This window comes from Primulina tabacum, chromosome 16 (assembly GCF_025594145.1).
Source record: "Primulina tabacum isolate GXHZ01 chromosome 16, ASM2559414v2, whole genome shotgun sequence".
Lineage (NCBI taxonomy): Eukaryota > Viridiplantae > Streptophyta > Magnoliopsida > Lamiales > Gesneriaceae > Primulina > Primulina tabacum.
The window spans coordinates 16,012,661-16,034,621 of NC_134565.1; the positions used below are offsets into that span (position 1 = coordinate 16,012,661).

At 37.2% G+C, this 21,961-nt stretch overlaps 2 protein-coding genes across 2 annotated transcripts; both read right to left on the reverse strand.

The window, feature by feature from the left end:
- Positions 1-6,267: 6,267 nt before the first annotated feature.
- On the reverse strand, positions 6,268-10,482 carry LOC142528375 (uncharacterized). The gene is made up of 4 exons (XM_075633417.1): positions 10,301-10,482; positions 9,894-9,985; positions 6,948-8,234; positions 6,268-6,797 (listed from the first exon to the last, which is right to left on the reverse strand). The coding sequence occupies exons 1-4, from the start codon at positions 10,480-10,482 to the stop codon at positions 6,268-6,270; spliced, it is 2,091 nt and encodes a 696-aa protein (XP_075489532.1).
- A 12-nt stretch (positions 10,483-10,494) lies between these two features.
- Positions 10,495-10,944, reverse strand: LOC142528376 (uncharacterized). Its single transcript, XM_075633418.1, has one exon. It carries the CDS (start codon positions 10,942-10,944, stop codon positions 10,495-10,497), a length of 450 nt encoding a protein of 149 aa, XP_075489533.1.
- Positions 10,945-21,961: the final 11,017 nt, after the last annotated feature.

Below are 21,961 nucleotides of genomic sequence, written 5' to 3' on the forward strand. Positions count from 1 at the left end.
AATAAGATCACTGTCATTAGATAATAACAACACAAGTTAATCACAGATGGATAAAGCAAGAAGTTCCAACAACCCTTCTCCTTCAGTAATGCTTTGCCGTTTGAAGAGACTGAAGGAAGCTATTGAGTTATTTGTCTTTGAAAAAGTCATGTCCACCTGGACCAAAATACATGACTTCCAGACCATACAGCGGGATAGATTTGTTGCTATTGATAAACATAGGGCAACTGAGATCAAGTATAAAAGGCGTCTCGATTTCATCCATACTTCATATCTTGCTACTGATGAAGGTCTTATAGAGTTGTTGCTATTGAAAAAAGCAGAGAGTGCTGGAAAAGATTATCTTCTCGGAAGGCTATAGATGAATTTCCTGTAATGAATTGTCTAGTTGGATGTCCCTGTGGTGAGATGCTCTAGAAAGGTAAATAACTAGTGTAATATGTGAAAAATATTATCAATAAATTTGATATTTTGATTTATTATTGTTTCTTTTCTCCATACTAAGTGATATCAATTGAATAACTAACAGTTGGCTAACTAGCAATTGAATAACTGACAAATAATTAACTGCATAATAATTAGAAATAACTTACATATCATCCTTAAAAGAAATATATTTAAGACAGATCAATTATACCAAGAATATTGCGAAATTGAGAAAACTTAGTCTCGGGTAATGGTTTGGTGAAGATGTCAGGTGCCTGTTGATCAGTTGGTATGTATTCCAGTCTGATTGCCTTTTTTAGAGCATGATCTCTGATGAAATGATGGTTGACATCGATATGCTTGGTCCTTGAGTGAAGAACTGAATTATTTGTAATTGCAATTGTGCTTGTGTTATCACAAAAGATCGAAGATTCTTTTGCAATGACTCCATAGTCTTTCAGTTGTTGCTGAGCCCAGAGCAGTTGAGCGCAGCAGCTTCCAGCAGCAAGGTATTCTGCTATAGTTGTGGAAATTGCTATAAATGTTTGCTTCTTGCTGAACCATGAAATCAGTCTGTCTCCAAGAAACTTACATGATCCACTGGTGCTTTTTCGATCAAACTTACACCCTACATAATCTGCATCTGAGTATCCAACTAAATTGAACGATGAGTCCTTAGCATACCATAAGCCCACATCTTGTGTGCGTTTAAGATATTTCAATATACATTTGGTAGATAAAAAGTGTGATTGCTTAGGATTGGCCTGAAATCTGGTACACATGCAAACAGAAAATACAATTTCAGAACGACTAGCAGTTAGGTATAATAAAGAACCTATTAGACCTCTGTAGAGTGCCGTCTCAATTGATATTCCCCCTTGATCATTATCTAATTTAATCAATAAACTCATGGGAGTAGTTGCAGCTGAATATGTTTCCACGCCAAATTTCTTTAGCAATTCCTTCGTGTATTTTGTCTGACTATTAAAGATACCAGTTTTCAGTTGTTTCACTTGCAGACCGAGAAAGAATGTCAGTTCACCCATCATGCTCATCTCAAATTTTTTCTTCATTAACTTGGAAAATTTCTCGCATATTTTGAGGTTAGTTGACCCAAAAATAATATCATCAACATATATTTGTACGATTAAAATATGATAATTCTTTCAAATTTGAATACAGTCTTATTAACTGATCCAACAGTGAAGTCATGATAAGTTAGAAATTTTGAAAGTGTTTCATACCAAGCTCTTGGAGCTTGTTTAAGACCATATAGAGCTTTGTTCAAATAATAAACATGATCAGGAAGAGAGTGATTAATAAAACCTGGTGGTTGTTCAACATATACTTCTTCCTGCAATTGACCATTCAAAAATGCAACCTATCACTTCCATTTGGTAGACTTTAAAGTTTTTGAATGAGGCATAAGCAAGGAATATTCTGGTTGCTTCAAGTCTTGTAACTGCTGCATATGTCTCGTCATAATCTGTTCCTTCTTCATGCCAGTATCCTTGTGCTACAAGCCTCGCTTTATTGTGCACAACTAAACTATCTTCGTTTAGTTTGTTTTTGTATACCCATTTTGTACCTATAACAGTTTTAGAAACTTGTCTTGGAACTAAGTTCCATACATTGTTATGGGTAAACTTATTTAGCTCTTCTTGCATAACATTTATCGGGTTAGGATCAGCAAGGGCTTCATCAGTTTGCTTTGGTTCCAATTGTGAAACAAAAGTTGAATGAATAAATAGATTAATAATTTGATTTCGAGTTCTTACTGGATCAGATGGGTTACCTATTAATAATTCTGGTGGATGAGATTTCATCCAGATGTATTCAGTATTTGTTGCAGCAATCTCAACAACTATTTTAGTTGGCAACTGAATGTTTTCTTCATTTTCAGTTGCTGCTGCTTTAGTTGGTATTTGAATATTATCATTTTGCTCTACCAGGCGATTGTCAGGAACATTTTCTTGTTCAACTGATAGATCCATCACTTCTGGTTTTGGTGTTTGAAGGATATTTTGTGTAAGGCTCGAGATGTATTAGTCTTCATTGATGTGATATTCGGAAGATATGAGTATGCATGACATGTAATGAGAAGCACTAAATGAGATTATGAAGTGGTGCATAAAGTCTAGACCGCACCCGCGCTACGAACAAGACCGCACCTGCGGTTGATGGACAGAGAGTTGGAGATTAATTATGGAAGTGACACCGCACCCGCGGTGCTAGACAGACCGCACCCGTGGTTCTGCTACTGTGAGGTCAGCGCACCCGCGTTATAGGACTGAGCGCACCCGCGGTCGAAGCTTTCGGAAAAGTTGATGTATATCATTACACTGAGCGCACCCGCGGTTATTGAATGAGCGCACCCGCAGTGCGACGTGCAGCATGAAAAATAAGCCACGTTTCCTGGTGTTGCATGCAATATATATATATATAAGAATTGCACGACTTTCCTTCACAAAATTCAGAAAGGGTTGAAGCTTTTGAGAGAAAAATCCTTACGCCTTTTGTGAGAAATCCGCCCGTCTGTTTTTGAATCCGACTTCAGTACTGTGTTTCTATCGACGCAGGCTATAACTGGACGTAAGTTTCGTTACGTTTAGACATGATTTGAATTTATGATATTGTCAGAATTGAATATGAATCAGATATGATGTTTCTGCTGCAGTAGACATTGTATAACTGAAGTCAGATTAAAGAATAGACTGTTTATGAAATTGCTATGAATTTCAGAGTTGATTTAGTTGAGATTCTATATCAGAGTTGTGTTATTATTCAGATTTTGAGTTGTACTGATACTTGTTATGAATTCTGGTATTATATCTATGATGTTGAGATAGACGGGGTTATCGTGACTGTATTATTATGCCGTCGAAACATCAGTAGATTGATATTGATCAGATTCAGTAATGATTTCAATTGTATCGTGATATCATTGATATGAATTAGATTGTACCTTGTTCAGATATGGATCAGATTATATACTGATTTGAGTATTGATCATAACAGGTCTTTAATTGAGTTATATACTGATATGGTATTTATATGATCGTCATTATCAGATTTGGATATGGACAGATTGGAATACAAGACTTTTTCTTCATCAGACCGAGAAGAGAAATGTATAAATGGATGTCAATTGGGAGATCGACTTGAGTTAGATTTAACTCGAGTTTCCCTAAACCACATACTTGTATGGTATTGTTTTTATACCTTTGTGTTTTAATGAGTATGTTTATTCTATTGAATTAGAAGTAGAAAGCAGAGAGCTATTAAGTAAGAGTCACTGACAGAGGGGTAAGATTTTGACAGACATGTCACTGACCCATTGCACATTGTCAGAATAGGCTTAGTCTTGGTAGATACGCCAAAGCACTGGACGTTTGGTAGATCGTTATGCTTCAGATACAGATAGAATTCTATTCGATATAGATTAGACCAAAGTCCAGAAATAAGAACGTACCGCCACTGCGACTGGTAGTAGTAGGTGAGAGACTTGTTACGTTCTTATTCACCGGGATCCCTAGATTAGAATGAGAGATGCATCGAGTTTTAGATATTGAGACTAGAATTTGATTTACAGATCCGTATTGATTTATGTTTCGTAGATTACGATTCATGTTTTATTTACAGACTGGTATGGATACATGTTGTTTGATTATGCTACATGTGATAAGATATAATTCATGCTTTTATGTTAATTCAGTTAAATGCATGTATACATTATTTATACTGGGATTTATTCTCACCGGAGTATCCGGCTGTTGTCTTGTTTGTATGTGTGCATGACAACAGGTGGGGCAGGATCAGGGTCAAGAGGATGATGAGAGATCGAGATTAGAGTGGTAATTCCGGACTTGGATGTAGACTTGGTTTAATACTGGAAATTAGTAATTGAACCTTAGACTAGTTTGAATAATTGTTGTACATTATTGTACTTTTATACTGAGATGTATATTAGTTAAATTCCATTACGTTCCGCACTTATATTTTAATAAAAAAATTTTTAGACCCTGTTTATCTTAATTGATAATTAAATCCCAAAGATGATTAAGAAGATGATTAGCGTCCGGGTCCCCACATTTTGATTGATGTGATTTTCTTCTTCACTATCATCCTCCAAACTTATATCTGTAAAGCGATCAACCAGCTCAACTGGATCAGTTGGCTAATAAGTTAGTACATTTTCATCAAATGCCCACATGAATTGACTCTTCGACATTCAAAGTGCATTTGTTAAATACTTTGTAAGCTTTACTAAATGATGAGTAAACAAGAAATATTCCCTCTTCAAATTTATCATCAAAATTTTTTCATTATCGAGAATAAAACATCTGCAACCGAATATTTTAAAATAAGATATCACAGTTTTACGTCCATGCCAAATCTCATGTGGCGTTTTCAAATGATTTTTATTAATCATTGATCTGTTATGAGTCTAACATGAAATATTTACTGCTTCTGTCCAAAACCTTAGAGAAATACAAGAATCAGCAAGCATTGTTCTAACAGCTTCTTTAAGGGTTCGATTTCTTCTCTCAGCTACACCATTTTGCTGAGGTGTTCTAGCTGCTGAGAGCTCATGCTTGATCCAAGTATTTTTTAAAAATTGTGAAAGAGTTTGATTGATGAATTCAGTCCCTCGATCAGACCTGATCCTATCAATAACAACTATTTCATTTAATAATCTTTTGAAAAGTATAACCAGTTATGCATCAGTTTGGTCTTTTGATTTTAAAAAGATAACCCAAGTAAATCTTTAAAAATCATCAACGATCACCAAGGTGAATTTCATTCCCCCTAAATTCATGACTGGTATAGGACCAAAAATATCCATATGCAGCAGTTCTAAGAATCTCGAGGATGATTTACTCCCCTTGTTTTTAAATGAATATCTTATTTGCTTACCAAACTGACATGTTGAACAAATTTTATCCTTTTTAAATTTTATTTTGGGCAAACCAGTTACAAGATCATGATTTATAAGATAAGCAATATCTTTAAAGTTGAGGTGGTTCAACCCTTTATGCCATAACCAGTTCTTAAAAAATTTTGAAGCTATAAAACAAACTGATGCATTAGGTTGATCAGTCCAACTTACTTTATAAGTGTTTCCACAACGATTGCCAGTTAAGATTATCTCATCAGTTGAGTTTCTAACTGTTCACGTGTGTCTGTTGAACTAAACTGATAAATTGTTGTCGCGTAACTGACTGATGCTTATCAAGTCATACTTCAAATTCTCAACTAGTAAGACATCTTTAATAGTAAAGTTACCATTAATAAGCTTACCATTACCCACAGTTTTACCATAGGAGTTCTCTCCAAATTTGATGTTTGGACAAGTGTAATTGATCAATTGGGATAGCAAATTTGCATTCCCTGTCATATGCCGCGAGCAACCACTATCCAGATACCAGATTGATTCTTTGTTTGTACATGTCACCTGCAATCACACACAATGAATAGTTTTGGTACCCATATCTATTTGGTCCTAAACTGATTAGTCCTTTAGGAACCCAGACTTGGATCAGTCTAACTGACTTTCCAGTTGCTGTGTTCCAAATGCTTTTTCCCAACTTGTGTGTGTTGTGTGCACATAAAACAATATGTGCTTTAGCCTTGTTCAACTGGTTTTTCATCAGATATCTTTTCTGAACTGGCTTACAATTATGGTATAAATAGCCATTTTGAGAAATCAGGTGTTTATTGTTGAACCTTTTAGGTTGCCAGCAGGGACGGATCCAGGAATAAAAGTTGGGGGGGAGGGGGGGGGCTTGAAGTCAATATGATAAGTTATATATTATTAAAAAAAAATTTACATTATATCGTTTAACGAAGTTGTGCCCTACGAGATTTTAAAACATAAAATTCATCAATAATAGAATTTACATCAATATGTTTAGCTAAATCTCGTTCAATATAGAGTGTCAAACAATCGGCAAGAAAGTCATCCTCCATTTTATTGCGAAGTGCCGTCTTCACATGCTTCATTGCTGAAAAAGCCCGCTCAGTAGTGGCAGTAGACACAGGTAATGTCAAAACAAGATGAATCAATCTAGTCAACATAACATAAACACTTGACCGTCTACTCTCGGTCAATTGCTGACACAACTCAACAAGTGTAGAAACCTTTAAATTCTGCATCACATCAAGTTTATAATGTATCAATTCATACTCCAAAGCAACAATTTCTTGATCTGTGAAATCTCCAGGATAAAACTTCTTCGCAAGCTTGCAAATATCATCACTGTTAAATGAGTCAAATGAATTTTTAGGATCTAAAGCTGTACTAAGAGAAAGAAGTTCCACCGATGACTCATTGAACCGAGTATTTAACTCCATCAAAATGAAATCTATTGCTGCATTAAAAACATCAAAGTGGTAATGATGTTCTATTGTAGTTTGCCGACAGGAACGTCCAATCTTATATAGACAATCAAGGTCAGGTACATCAATTTCATTTCTTGAGCAAAAAACTTTAACTTACTGAAGAAATTCATTCCACCCACATTCTCTAAATTCTTGAAGGCAAGTTTTGGTAGTAATGACAAATGTGATAGCAGTCAAAATGTCTTGAGATTTTCTTTGAAGAATTTGACAAAGAGTATCTGTTGTTCTCATAATTTTATGCATTAAGTGCAAAATAAACACAAATTCAAAGCTTGCCATGTTTCTGTAAATCCCCCGAACTTCAGCCTTAACTCTTCCATTTAGAGAATAATCACTGAGAACTTCAAAAACTTTGCAAGTTGCAGTGTACATACCTATCAAGCTTTTTACCGAATCATAGTGAGAACTCCAACGAGTAGCTCCTGCTCGTTGCAAATTACCAATCTGGTTTGCACCACTTCCAGAATCACGTTCTCCAATTGACAACATATACTCAATTTCATTTCTCTGTGCAGTATGTAATTCAGCAATGCGCTTAGTAGAAGAAGTGACAATATTAACAATATTGTCCAAATGAGAAAAGAATTCCCAAATAACACTAACATCCTTAGCTGCAGAAACCAATGTCAGTTGTAAACGATGTGCAAAACAGTGGACATAGTATGCATAGGGACAATCTTTGAGAAATAATGCTTGAAGTCCATTCCACGCTCCACGCAAATTGCTAGCACCATCATATCCTTGGCCTCTGATTTTCTTAACATGGAGATCATGATGAACAAGAACATTTGATATCTCATTTTTCAAATTCATTGAGGTAGTGTCACTAACACTTTTGATGGCAAAAAATCTTTCTGTCAAAATCCCATGATTGTTCACAAACCTCAATATAATGGCCATTTGCTCTCGTTTAGATATATCTTGGGCTTCATCAACAAGAATACAGAAGTATTTATCTCCAACTTCTTCATGAACCATCTGTCGTACTCTATTGGCCATAATATGTAAAATCTCTTTCTGAATTTCTGGAGCGATATATTGGGCATTTTTTGGAGCATTCTCAAGCACAACTTCATCAATTTCTATATTCTTTTTTGCAAAAGCCTTCACCAATTCAAGAAAATTTCCACGATTAGATGAAGATAGATATTCATCGTTACCTCTAAAAGCACAACCTTGAAGTGCTAGCCAACGAACAGCTACAATTGAGGTGCTCAAACGCAGACGATTTTTCTCTTTTTCCTCTTTAGATTGTGCATGCATCACTTTATCAATATGTTGTGAGGGCCTCATCAAATTTTCAGCCCTTCTCTCACACATAGTATGAGGTGAAGAAGCTGCAGAACCAATATGGACAAGAAAAGCACATGTTTTTCCTTGGTTTACCCTTTCCCAATTGTCAAATCCTTCATTGACCAATGCCGAGATATTAGATGAATTAACATCATTCAGGAAAAGAAAACAATAGAAACAATATGCCTTATTTGTTGAAGGCGAATAACCCAACCAATAAAATTTCTGAAACCATTTTTTCTGAAAACGACGATTCTGGCTTCCAAATTTTGTACCTGGATACTCCAACATATCTGGTTGATAAGGCCCCATATTTAGATATGAACGTCTTATCTCATCTCGTACATTAACATGATACTCACATATTTGTTTTCTTTTTCCTGGATCTCGTTCAATAAAAGTAGACGAAGACTGATGATCGTCTCTAGGAGAGGAACATGAAGGAATTTGGATATTGGGAAATAGAAGACTTTCACTGGATTGATGTTGCATTGTAAGGACAGTAGGAATTGAAGTATCTTCACTAGCTTGACGATCTCTCTTCTTAAAGAAAGAGGATATCAATGTTTTTCCTTTCTTTGCAGCAGATTGATATTCCATTTTGAAATAGTTCAATTTATAATCCTAAACAAGAATAAAATAATTATTAACCAAATAAACAAGTAATAGTCACTCAACAACTCAACAACAAACAATCAAGAAACCACAAATCACACACAGAGAAGCTATACAAAACAAAATAAAAAATGTATAGCCGATTCTTACTTGGATTGTTGCCTTGCCGATGAGCAATTCGATTTCTTCGGGAGTCCGCAATTCTATTCTGTCGCTAAAGGTCTTGGGACTTGGGAGAGAAATTTTGTAGAATTGAGGTGGGGCGGATCAGAGGATAAATTTGGTCTCATCCTTGTAAATGGACGGGACTTGATTGGACTAAGACATTGATGTACGACGGTTTTTGAAACAACCGACGCTATTAGCGACGGTTTTTCAAAAAACAGTCGCTATATTAGCGACTGTTTGAATAAACCGTCACTAGTAGCGACGGTGCAATTAAAACCGTCGCCGATCCAGATCGGCGGCGGTTTTACTAAAACCGTCGCAAATATTAGCGACGATTTTTGAAAAACCGTCGCTAAATTATTAAAAAAGTGGGCTGGGCTACAGCCCAGTACAGCCCTAGAATTCATCCGTCTCTGGTTGCCAGCTACACGAATCGGTTGAAGTTTTAAGGCTATAAACAATTCCATACCTTTTAGCTTTGTTCTTATTTTCAATAGGTTGCTCAACTGGTCTACTTGACTCAGGTTGTTCTTGTACCACAACTTATTTGACAAAGTGAATGTATTTCCCTTTACCCATGTTTAGTTTTGGCTGAGTATCACTGATAGAAGTTTCATCATGATTGATAAAGCCTAAACCGGTTTTATCGGTAACTGATTTTTTCATATCTTGTATTTCAGTTAGTGCAACTGATGATTTATTCCATGCCTGAATAAGCTCAGTTTTCTTTGAATTCTCAAGCATTAACTGCTGAATCATAGATTGATTCTTGCTTCTTTCAGCATTCAGATCAGCAATCTCCTGTTTAAGACTCAACAGTTCAACTGATTCATCAGTTTCAGTTTTATCGTCATTGGGATCAGTTTGCTTTGCTTTAGCCTTCTCAACTGAGAGAGCTAACTTGTGATACTCGTTGACCATGTCATGCAATGTAGAAATAAGTTCATCGCGTGTAAAGTCAGTTGAACTAAAATCGAATACCTGCTCACTGGAATATTCAAGTTCTGTGTCATCAGCCATCAGACACTTGTCTTCCTCATCATCACTATAGGTACTCAAGATCTCAGGTTTTGATTCATCGCTGTCAGATTAAACCCATTTGGATTTACTTTCCCGAGCTAGAAGAACTTTGTGTTTCTTTCTGAATAATTTCTTATCATCTGTGGCTCTTCTCCTGTGCTCATGAGATTTGTTTCCCTTCTCAGCTAATACTCGACTATCCTTCTTTGGCTTAGGACATTCAACAACGAAGTGTCCAGTTTTTCCACAGTTGTAGCAAGAATTTGGTTCTTCCTTGGTGTTGTTCCTTTGATATTGTCTTTGAAAAGAACCTTGATTTCTTCTCATGAATCTTCCAAAATTTTTGACAAATAATGACACTGCCTCATTGCTTAACTGATCAGCAGTTTTTTCAATTGAACCAGTTGGTTTCAGTTTGGCAGCACTAAGGGCTGTTGTAGCGGCTGGTGTGGAAGGTTTTCCTTTTCTCGTTTGTAGCTCAAACTCGTAAGCTTTTAGATCATCAAATAGGTAGTTAAGTTCGATCTTATTTAGGTCATTTAATTCTCGCATGGTCATGGTCTTAACATCTCATTCTTTGGGAAGACCACGAAAAACTTTCAGTGCAACTTCTTTATTTGAATACACCTTTCCAAGTGCATTCAGTTCGTTCATAATGCCACTGATTCTTTCATCATATTCGTGCATAGATTCACCAATCTTAATTTCGATGTTGTCGAATTTTTGAACAACAACTGAGAATTTATTCTCTTTGGTTTGCTTATTTCCTTCGCATAGATGGATCAGCTTCTCCCAGATTTCTTTTGCAGTTTTGTACATCTTTATTTTGCTGAAAGTGATTTTATCTAGCGTTTTGTACAAGATATCTTTGGCTACATTGTCCAAATTTTCTTTTATTTTGTCCTCTGCTGTCCATTCTTCTCTTAGCTTTTCAATGCGATGGGGTGCACCATCAGTTATAGCCACAACAGTATTGGCTTTCAGTATTCTCATTGGTTCGTCAGTAATGACATACCACATGTCATCATATTGTGCAGCTAGATGAGCCTGCATTCTAACTTCCAATCATCGAACTCTTCTCTTGAGAACATTTGAATTTTGTTGAAGGAAGACATGGTGATCAGATTTTGTAGATAGGAATATGCAGGAACAAAATTCAACGGCTCTGGTACCACTTGATAGGATCAGTTGGTAGGTGAAAGTGTGTTTAGAAGGGGGTTGAATAAATACTCAACAATTATAACACCTTTTTGAATGATGAGTTAGTTTGGTGAAAAACTAAGCTCGGGAATTTTGTTATGTCAATATAAATCAGTTAACTTATGAAAGTGCGGAAATAAACTGACTAACTGATAGAATATAACTGAGATTTAGAGACTCAAGATTTATGGATGTTAGGAGATTTCAATCATTCATACGTCATGCCTTCTATCTATTAGATGATAAATACTAAAAGACTTTGATCAATACAAGACTTGTACAGACCCCCTTCAGTTTTGGACTTAACAATGCCAAACTGAGACTCTTAATTTCAATAATGTTTATAAGTTATCAACTGATATGAAACTACTTAGCACAACTGATATCTTTAGCATCGAATAATACAACGATATATGTTTCTGCTTGTAAGATCAATGTATAGTCTTTGAATGCTATGGATGTATAAACTAATTGTGAGCTTTTGAAATATTTGAGTAAGAACAGAAAGCTTAGTGAGAATTTCAACAGAGTAGCAACTTGGTTCTATGTGTCTATATTTTTCAGCTACTCTTCACGGTTATTTATAGTCTTTGCTTCAAATGATGACAATGAATGTGTTTGAATCTTTCTATCCGTTTTTTATTACGTCAATATCCTTCTGACAGTCGTACATTGTAGCATTGCTGATATGCGGCATTCCCACTACATGTTACAGTCTGCTTTTGTACTGTTGTCAGTTGATAGTTACATTCCATAACTGATGACGTGTCAAACTATCAGTTTGAAACAGCCGATGGAACTAGCTGATTGCTCACAACAGATTGCAGTTAGACTGATCAGTTCCCATTGATCACCCCAGTCGACTACCAAATTCAGTTAGCTTAGTTCAGTTGCCTTGTCTGCGCACTAATCTTCAGTTAGGCAAATACATTTTGCGTATATTTTGGATAAGTTCTATTCAATCATTTTGATAAGTTAATTCAATTTTTAATCGCTCTGTTTGTCAAACTTCCGAAATTAAGTTTCCAACAGTATTTTTACCCGTCGGAGCATATTTCTAATCAGTACGTAAATTTTATCGAATCGGGAGACTTTTTGAGGGCTCGGTCAACATTTTCAAAAACTTACCTTAACGAAATATTTTCAGGGAGTGTTTTAGGCTTAATGGGCCTATTTTTTAGATTGGTGGGTCAAGACTCTTTTTAAACTCTTTAAAATTAATTAAGGCCCCATTTGTGTTGTATTTTCTAATTCATAATGTATTAACCTAACCCTAAACCTAATTCCCACATAACAATATAGCAGCCCTCATTCTTCCATTTTCCTTCAAGAAAAGATCAATCCCGCTTATCTGGTGACTCCTCGACGCGCATTCTGTAAGGTCAAAAATTAATACGACGTAATCCAACTACATGCGAATCTATGGAATAAGGAAAACAGTTAATTAATTGATTTTAATTGCTAAATTGATTATGTGATGTGTTTATATGATTTTTAAGTAGTTGTCTACTTGAATGCATTAAAAGGTATTTTTAAAATGGTATTCGAGTTGAGATCAAGGAACGGAAACCGATGGCTGAAAAATGAAAAAAAAATTTATTAAATAATTATTTTTAATTATTTAAAATAAATTTGATCTTTTTTCTTATTTTTGAAAATAAGGAGTTTTTAGGTGATTTTATACGTCGGGACGTAAATTTTTATCGGTATTCGATTTTCAATAAAAATACGAACGTGTTGACAACTTGGCCAATAATTTCACAAAATTTCCTACACGAAATATTTTAATTAAGTACTAAGAGGCTAAGTGGGCATAATTAACTTAGTTGATGGTCCTAAGCTACCATTAGTGTTTATTTACTATTTAAAATACAAAACCCTCCCATAACCCATCTGAATCGCACGCCCCACACCCCTTGATCATTCAAACTCCTTTTCTTTCATTATTCACGGCACACACAAGCTTAAGAAAGGGAAAAAGCTTCGAAAGTTGCAAGATTTTCAAGCCAACGCCCCTTCGTCGACGTTCTTCAATTCGTCAACGTAAAATTGTGCGTTATATACGCAAAGGCACGAGGTTAGCACTTTGGTTCGAATAGGGTTTGTTATTTGTTTTTAAAAAATTCGAAACATGGCTCAAGGGGGTTGAGTCGTGGTTCACGAGGGCTAAATTAATATAAAAAGTCTAAGTTAATTTGGGAATTTTATATTAAAATTGGAATTAATTCGGGATTGAATAATTAAAAAGTCTAGAATTTAAGCTAAATAAAATTATGATAAATTTAATTTATGCTTAAATAATTATTTGGGATATTCCAGAGACAATGAAATTAAGAAAAAGTCAAATTCGAAGATTTTTACGTCTAGGGGTAAAATGATAATTTTACACCCAGAAATTAGTAAACGTCATGGCATTGTCCTGAATGCTGTGTTATATGTTAATATGTTTACATTAAATGTTTATGGATTTTTATGAATTAATATGGACAATTAAAAGATATGTTGCATGCTTGGTTTAGAAGAAAAACGTTATATGCATGTTTAATTTTTATTAAGTGATGAGAATATGAAATGTTGGAGGAAATAAAGTAATTGTGACTAATACGAATACGATGATATGTTAATACGTAGGCCAAGGATCAGTTGACGGGTGAGAGTGCCGCTGATGTCCCCGCCGCCTAGTATTGTGGTTACATGTAGATGGATCCATCGCCCAATACAAATATGTAGTCACAATTAACGATCTGAATTCAATGAAAATGAATTTGGACATGTTTAATATGAATATTAATATGAATATGGATATGGATATGTTATGAATATGTTTATGATGAATATGAAAATGTTGTTATGAAAACGTTAATGAAAATGTTTTTGTTTAAGTTTATGCATCATTATGAAAATGTTATTTTTTGTAAAAGTATTTTCAATGTTGCATGTGTTCTGTATATGTATTACTTGCTTTCAAGATTATGGTGTGTTGATTCTTTAGAGTCACAAGGTGTGATCGATGCAGGTGCTTATGAAAATAATGATAATGGAGGTCTTGATGGTTGACTTTGCTGGACTGAAGGTGGACATAACCCGAGGACTAGCGCTAGTTTTCTGCACTAGTTTATGAATTATGATTTCAAGTTATGTTAATGATATTTTAAGACTCTTATTATGATTATGAGTGTTTTTTAAGAGGTTGTTAGTTTTAGCAATTTTGCTAAGTTAGGAAATGCATACAATTGACGATTTGCTGATTTAAACTAATTTTCTTTGGATTTTTAAATGTTAGTTGGTTGTTTATTTTTAAAATTGTGCAAGGTATTTTTAAAGTAAATATATATGTATATTTTCCAATCGGACGAATTGTGGGAAGTTTATTTTTTAAAAAAATTCTAGTACTTTTTAAGAAAACGAGTAGTGGACGTTTCACATTCCTTCAAGTATTTTTGCATAAAATCGCAAAGGCATGCCATATACCATTGTTTTTGCATCACTCACGTCATATACTGTTGATATGTGTTTATTTTATGTGAGGATTTCTCGATCAAACTTAGAGCATGAAGATTTTTCGGTTTTGTTCATGTTCATGTACTCTTTTATGTTCATATCAAGTTTCTATTATTTTTCTTGCAAGGGGCTGTCAACTTCTGGTTGTTAATGGTGAGATTGCTGTGTTTTTAAGGTTATGTGAAGATGGGAGACTAGGTGTGCTCGGTTTTTGGGTAAGGGTCGAATCCTTCTATCCTAGGCGGTTAGGGTTTGATTCATGGTTGGGATTTATAGAGGAAACTCGACTGTGGGAGGGTTACACCAGGCTGAGGTGAGATCCAGGAGGGTTCAACTGAGGCTGGGCTAGGTCCTTAACCAGCTAGTCTCTGCTAGGAAGGAAATGGCTCGGGTTGGGGCCGATGGTACTCCAAATGGTGTGTGGCCATGCAGGCTTGAGGGAAAATTGAGTGGTGCGCACTCTTGGGCTGACGGTGTGTAACGCCCTAGATTCGACGACTGTCCTCACTGTATCAAGATGAGTCTTTTCAGCGTGCTTATGTCCTCACTCACACGCACCCTGGGAAACTTCCCAGGAGGCCAAACATCCCAAAATTGCCCCAAGTCAAACACGCTTAACTTTGGAGTTCTTATTTGATGAGTTACCGAAAATAAGATGCATCTTCGTGATATGAGTAGTACAAATCAAATCTTTTAAGCCCTCTTCAACTATACAGTCCATTACATTTAACAGTCTCGGAATCCCTCTCATTCCGGTATGGGATCGGTTCATTCATGTTCCCTCCACCTAGAAGCCTGCCAGGAGCCGCTCATTGTCCGTGCAACTGATGGCACCGGCGATCACCCCCCAATCTCTTCGGCCCCGGGCCTCACATGCCCACCAGCTTCCGCTTGGTTCGTCCCCGAACCACACCGTACTAAGAGAGGTCGGCTCTGATACCAACTGTAACGCCCCAGATTCGATGACTGTCCTCACTGTATCAAGACGAGTCTTTTCAGGGTGCTTATGTCCTCACTCACACGCACCGTAGGAAACTTTCCAGAGGGTCACCCATCCCAAAATTGCCCCAAGTCAAGCACGCTTAACCATGGAGTTCTTATGTGATGAGCTACCGAAAAAAAGATGCATCTTCGTGATATGAGTAGTACAAATCAAATCTTTTAAGCCTTCTTCAACTGTACTGTCCATTACATTGAACACTCTCGGAATCCCTCTCATTCCCGTGTGGGTCGGTTCATTCATGTTCCCTCCACCTAGAAGCCTGCCAGGAGCCGCTCATTGTCCGTGCAACTGATGGCACCGGCGATCACCCCCCGCCCCCGTGGCCGAAGAGGGCGGGGGGTGATCGCCGGTGCCATCAGTTGCACGGACAATGAGCGGCTCCTGGCAGGCTTCTAGGTGGAGGGAACATGAATGAACCGACCCACACGGGAATGAGAGGGATTCCGAGACTGTTTAATGTAATGGACAGTAAAGTTGAAGAAGGCTTAAAAGATATGATTTGTTCTACTCATATCACGAAGATGCATATTTTTTTCGGTAGCTCATCACATAAGACTCCATAGTTAAACGTGCTTGACTTGGGGCAATTTTGGGATGGGTGACCTTCTGGGAAGTTTCCTACGGTGCGTGTGAGTGAGGACATAAGCACCCTGAAAAGACTCGTCTTGATACAGTGAGGACAGTCGTCGAATCTGTTTTAGTCTTGGTACAGTGAGGACAGTCGTCGAATCTGGTTTAGTCTTGGTACAGTGAGGACAGTCGTCGAATCTGGGCGTTACAGTTGGTATCAGAGCCGACCTCTCTTAGTACGGTGTGGTTCGGGGACGAACCAAGCGGAAGCTGGTGGGCATGTGAGGCCCGGGGCCGAAGAGGGCGGGGGGTGATCGCCGGTGCCATCAGTTGCACGGACAATGAGCGGCTCCTGGCTTGCTTCTAGGTGGAGGGAACATGAATGAACCGACCCACACGGGAATGAGAGGGATTCCGAGACTGTTCAATGTAATGGACTGTACAGTTGAAGATGGCTTAAAAGATTGGATTTGTACTACTCATATCACAAAGGTGTTTTTTTCGGTAGCTCATCACATAAGAACTCCAAAGTTAAGCGTGCTTGACTTGGGGCAATTTTGGGATGGGTGACCTCCTGGGAAGTTTCCCAGGGTGCGTGTGAGTGAGGACATAAGCACGCTGGAAAGAGTCGTCTCGATACAGTGAGGACAGTCATCGAATCTGGGGCGTTACAGTTGGGATTGTAGAACCCGAAATTGGACTGCGTATAAGCCATGCATAATTCTAGTATTTAAAATTAAAATGATTTTTATTGTATGAGTATTTAAATTCTTTTCTTTAAATTTATTTATTTTACGCAGTAGTTTAATTGTTATCTTTTCATTTAAATAAGTGAGGCCGAACTGGAGATGGAGTATTGAGATAAGTTAATAAAGACTTATTCGAGAAGGGGTAATTTAGAATGTTAGTAAATATATTTTAAAAAGTTGGCATGCATGCAAGTTATTAAACTTCTTTTATATTTTATTAAATTCTTTTAAAACATAAAATGCATGTTTATTTTATTAATTTGTGTTTAAGTATTTTTATGCATTTTATGCATAATTCATGGATGGTAGAATTTAATCCATACATTTTAGAAATTCATGCAGTAGGGTTTTCTAAGTGCATTTTATGCTCGAATGAGGAACGAAAACCGGAGAATTTTCAGGAAAATTATTTTATTACACGATTTATTTTTATAAATTTATTTAAAGCATTTTTAAGTGTATTTTTTTTTTGAAAATGAGAATTTTTGGGTATTTTTATCCGCATGATTTTAATTTTTAACGGTACGCAAATTTTATCGAATTGGGGGACTTTTTAAGGGTTCGGCTAATATTTTCAAAATTTTTTCAACTCGAAATATTTTTCGGGAGTGGGTTTGAGCTTAACGGATCTATTTTTGAGTTTATAGGGCTTAATTATCTTTTAATCATTTAATTAAACAATTTAGGCCCATAAAATATTTTGTTATCTATATAATTAAGCCCTAAGCATCCAATTAACCCTAAACCTAAAGTCATTATCCGACACCTCATTCAGAACTCGCCCCTCCCCTCGGTTTCAGAGAAAAGCTCCAGCTGAAGGCTCGATCTTGAGCTTGTTTATACAAAGAAAATTCACCCGGGTTCCTTCCCTTCATCCTTGCACTCCAACCATCTTAAGGCACGTTCTGTAACATTCTTGCTGCATCATTCACGTGAATTATGTCTGAAATATTTGTGTCTTGCATGAGATTTCCCGATCCAACCATGTGTGTGTGGGTTTTTCGGTTTTCATGTGTAAAATGTATTCTTGTGTTTTGTCACTCATGTTTTTCTGTATATTGGTGCAAAGGGGCTGCGGCTTAGGGCTGTTTAGAGGCTGAGGGTTGTATCACAATGGAACCTTGGAGTGAAACTGCTCGGTGATGTTGTAGGAGACGGGATCGAGAGAGTATGGCTTGGTTTCGTTCGGTAGGGGCTGCAGTCGGACTTGGGATGGGACGGTTGGTGTGAGGGCTGAATCAAGGCCAAGACCAGACCCTAGTGAGTCTGGGTCACGGTCCTGGAAGAGGCCACCGCCGCTGGGACTATCGATGAGTCGGCTGCATGCTTTGTGGAGTGGGAGTTCGGGTATTGTGTGGAGAAGGTTGTGTGCGATAGTGATTTGTTAAGGCTGCATGGGGCTGGTGTCGGGTGTTTAGGGTAATTAGTAGGGTTTCAAGGTGTCAAGGGGAGGGCGGTTCATGGTTGGCACGTGGGGTTTGGGTGGCGGCGAGAGTTTTGGAGGAATGAGTACACGAGGGGTAAGTTTGGGAAAGCACCGAGGATTAAGTTCCTTTTCTGAAATTTCAGCCGATCGATTCTAGACCCCATATTGTTACTTTAGGAGCTTTTAGTATTTTTAAGATATGGTAAAAAGTTGGGAAAAGTTTGATTAAGTTTCGAGCCGATTCGGGTTGAAATCGGGATCTCGGTCCTAGTTTTAAAACGAATCGTTTAAGTTCTGATTTTGGCTCGAGTTTACGTCTAGGAATACTTTTAAAAATGTTTTGGGATATTTTAAGAAGTTTGGTAAGCTTCGGGTCAATTTTAGAGCTCCAGGGTTGAAACGATAATTTTTGGCTTTCCAAGGGCAAAATGGTCATTTTGCACCCGGGGTGAGAATTTGGTCATGGCAGCGCCCTGAGCACAAATCATGTTATTTTTAAATGTTCATGCATCACGTTTACGATTTTTACGCTATTATAATAATTATGGTGCATGCTTGTTTTAAAGGGATTAAGAGAGAAAAAGTGAGAAAGTGAAGAGCACTCCGTCTCCGCCGCGCCGCGTCGTTATTTCGTTTGTTTTCTGTCAAAACAAACCAAGGCATGTATTTTTAAATATCGCAAGTACATGATTTTAATGCAAGAAGATCGAAATTGTTCATATATAATTATGTTGGTTAATTATATTACGTGCATAGAAAATATTCATTTTGAGATTTATGCGATATTGCTTGTGGTCACTTTACTATCATGATTAAATCCGGTCGCCAGTTACCGGTCCGGTCGTCAGTTACCGGTTATGAGAGCATTACTATGTCCTGTCGCCAGTTACAGGCCCGGTCGCCAGTTACCGGTCAGTTCAGTTATTTCACCCAGTACTGTGGCAGTGGTCTGATCAAACGTACATTACTAAGTCCTGTCGCCAGTTACCGGTCAGTTCAGTTCAGGGACCACATGCGTAGACCATAATCTCACCAGAAAATTATTACAGGCTATTTCAGTACAAGGCTCCAAGGAGCAAACATTTTCACAATGATTTTCAGTTCAGTTATGCACGTATTATAATTAATCATGACACGACATTTTTACGTTATGCCTCATGACATGATATTTTCACTTGCATGCAAGCTAATTATTTATTTATTTACTTGCTATTTACGATATATGCATGTTGAGTCTTTAGACTCACTAGACTTGATTGTTGTAGGTACTGATGGTGTCGGGACCGAGGGCGGGGACCAGTGACCCAGCTCGAGTAGGCAGTAGTAGGACCCGAGGACCTCAGTTCAGCATTTATTATTATTTGATGGCTCAAACATTTTAATTATCGTTGGAAAAATCTTTTACTGTTATTTCGAAAATGTTAATTTCTTCCGCTGCCACTTTGAACATCAAACTTTATTTATCAGTTCAGTTATGAATGAGGCCTTTTATTTATTTAAAGAGAAAATTTTCAAATTTTTCCGCAAATTTTCAAACACGAATTTTCGGGCCTTCACACGGTGAGTCTAGGGTTGGTTTAGTAGGGTGTTTTTAGTCTGAACGTGGTCCTAGGAAGCCTTGGTGCGTGTCTGTTGCGAGATGAATAGAGCTAGGATCGATTAACTCAAGAGGGCACCCTAGGGTTCGATTATTGCAATATGCAGAATTTTTCCAGCAGCCTTTAAGGCCAGGTCAAGGGTTTTTAGGGACTATTTTTGAAGGTTTTAGAGCTTTAGTGTGTGTATTAAGTGTGGTAATAAGTTGGGAGAAATTTGGTTAAGTTTCGGTTTGGTTATATTCGGGTTAAAGCTGGGACTCTGGTCCAAGTTTTAAAACAGATCGATTAAGTTGTGAATGGGTTCAAGTTTACATCTAAGAATGCTTATTAATATGTTTTGGGATGTTTTAAGGAGTTTGGTGAGTTTCGGGTCGAAATTTAGAGGTCCAGGGGTAAAACAGTCATTTTGGGTTTCCAGGGGAAAAATGGTCATTTTGCACGCAAGGTGAGATTTAATCCGAACAGCGTTCTGAGCACAAATTTATCATGTTTTTAAATGTTTATGCATCATGTTTATTATTTTATGTAATTATGAAAAATACGGTGCATGTTTGGTTTCAAGAAAAATTTACCTATATGAATGTTTTTATTAAGTGATGAATATGATGACACGTTTTGAAGGATGAGATTTGGTTGTGATTAAAATGATTATATGATATATTATGAGCTGAGGCCAAGGCTCAGTGGATGGATAATGCTGTCGCTGATGTTCCAGCCATCGGATACCGCGGTTTATAGATGGATCAATCGAATAGAACTGATACGAAAGTCACAACAAATGAGCTGAATTCAAGTAAAAATAAAATGTATATGTATATGATGATATGATGGAACATGTTTTCACACGTTATGATTTTATACGACACATTTACATCCATCTTTTTAAGTTCATGAAATGTATGTTGTTTATGGTATTTTCACTGCTGGGTGCTACGTATATGTATTTGCTATTAACGGTGCATGTGTGTTGAGTTTTAAGACTCACTAGATGTGTTTGATGCAGGTGAGCATTTAGATGTTGAGACAAGAGGCGCCGAACTCTGAGTAGGCAGGTCTGGATGTGCGAGTACGACCCAAGGACCACACTTTTTCGAACATTACGTTTTCTTGAGCTTTAACTAGACATGAGCGATTTTATATGTTTTATGTTATGCTGAACTTCAAAATTTTACCTATCTTATTTAAATTATGCGTACAGGTGGGACAAGTTGGCATTATTTTTACTGCAACATTTTATCTGTCGAATGTTTACGGGTGTTATTTTTAAAATGTATTTTCTTTTCAAGGGAGTTGCATGCATGCAAATTATTTGAAGGTTTATTTTCAAAAATGTGACCTTTAATGTAATGCCCGAGGTTTTGACTATTGTAATATGAAATGATTTGTTGATAAATTGATGTGATTATAGACAGCACGGATAAGACAGGGAAAGCCGGAAAGAAGAAGGAAATTATATGCGAGGATGAGCCCTCGCGCATATGCGCGACCCCGCCAGGCGCATATGCGTGAGGTAGGCAGAGAACCTCACGCATATGCGTGACATGGATCCGCGCATGTGCGCGAGGATGGCAGAGAGTTGTGAAGAACCTCGCGCATATGCACCGAGTGAGGACGCGCGTATGCGCGAGTTACCATGATGACACACGTCGAGACAGAATGTCTCGCGCATATGCGCCGAGGAGGGTCGCGTATATGCGTGAGACGTGCTGTGCAAACATGAAGCCACTTGCCGTTTAACATGCATTGATATATATATGTTCCTTCCTCAGAATTCAGAAAAGGGAAAAATGAGAAAAGCTCCAAGGGAAAAGCTCAACATTCCTTAAATCATAGATTTGTGATTGTGCAAAATCCGCCCGTCTGAATTTCAATCCAACTTCAGTACACTGATCCTCTCGTTACAGGCTTCGACAGGACGTAAGTTATATTACGTTTTGTTATGATTTGAGATTATGCTATTGGAAGAATCGGATATGATTCATATATGGTG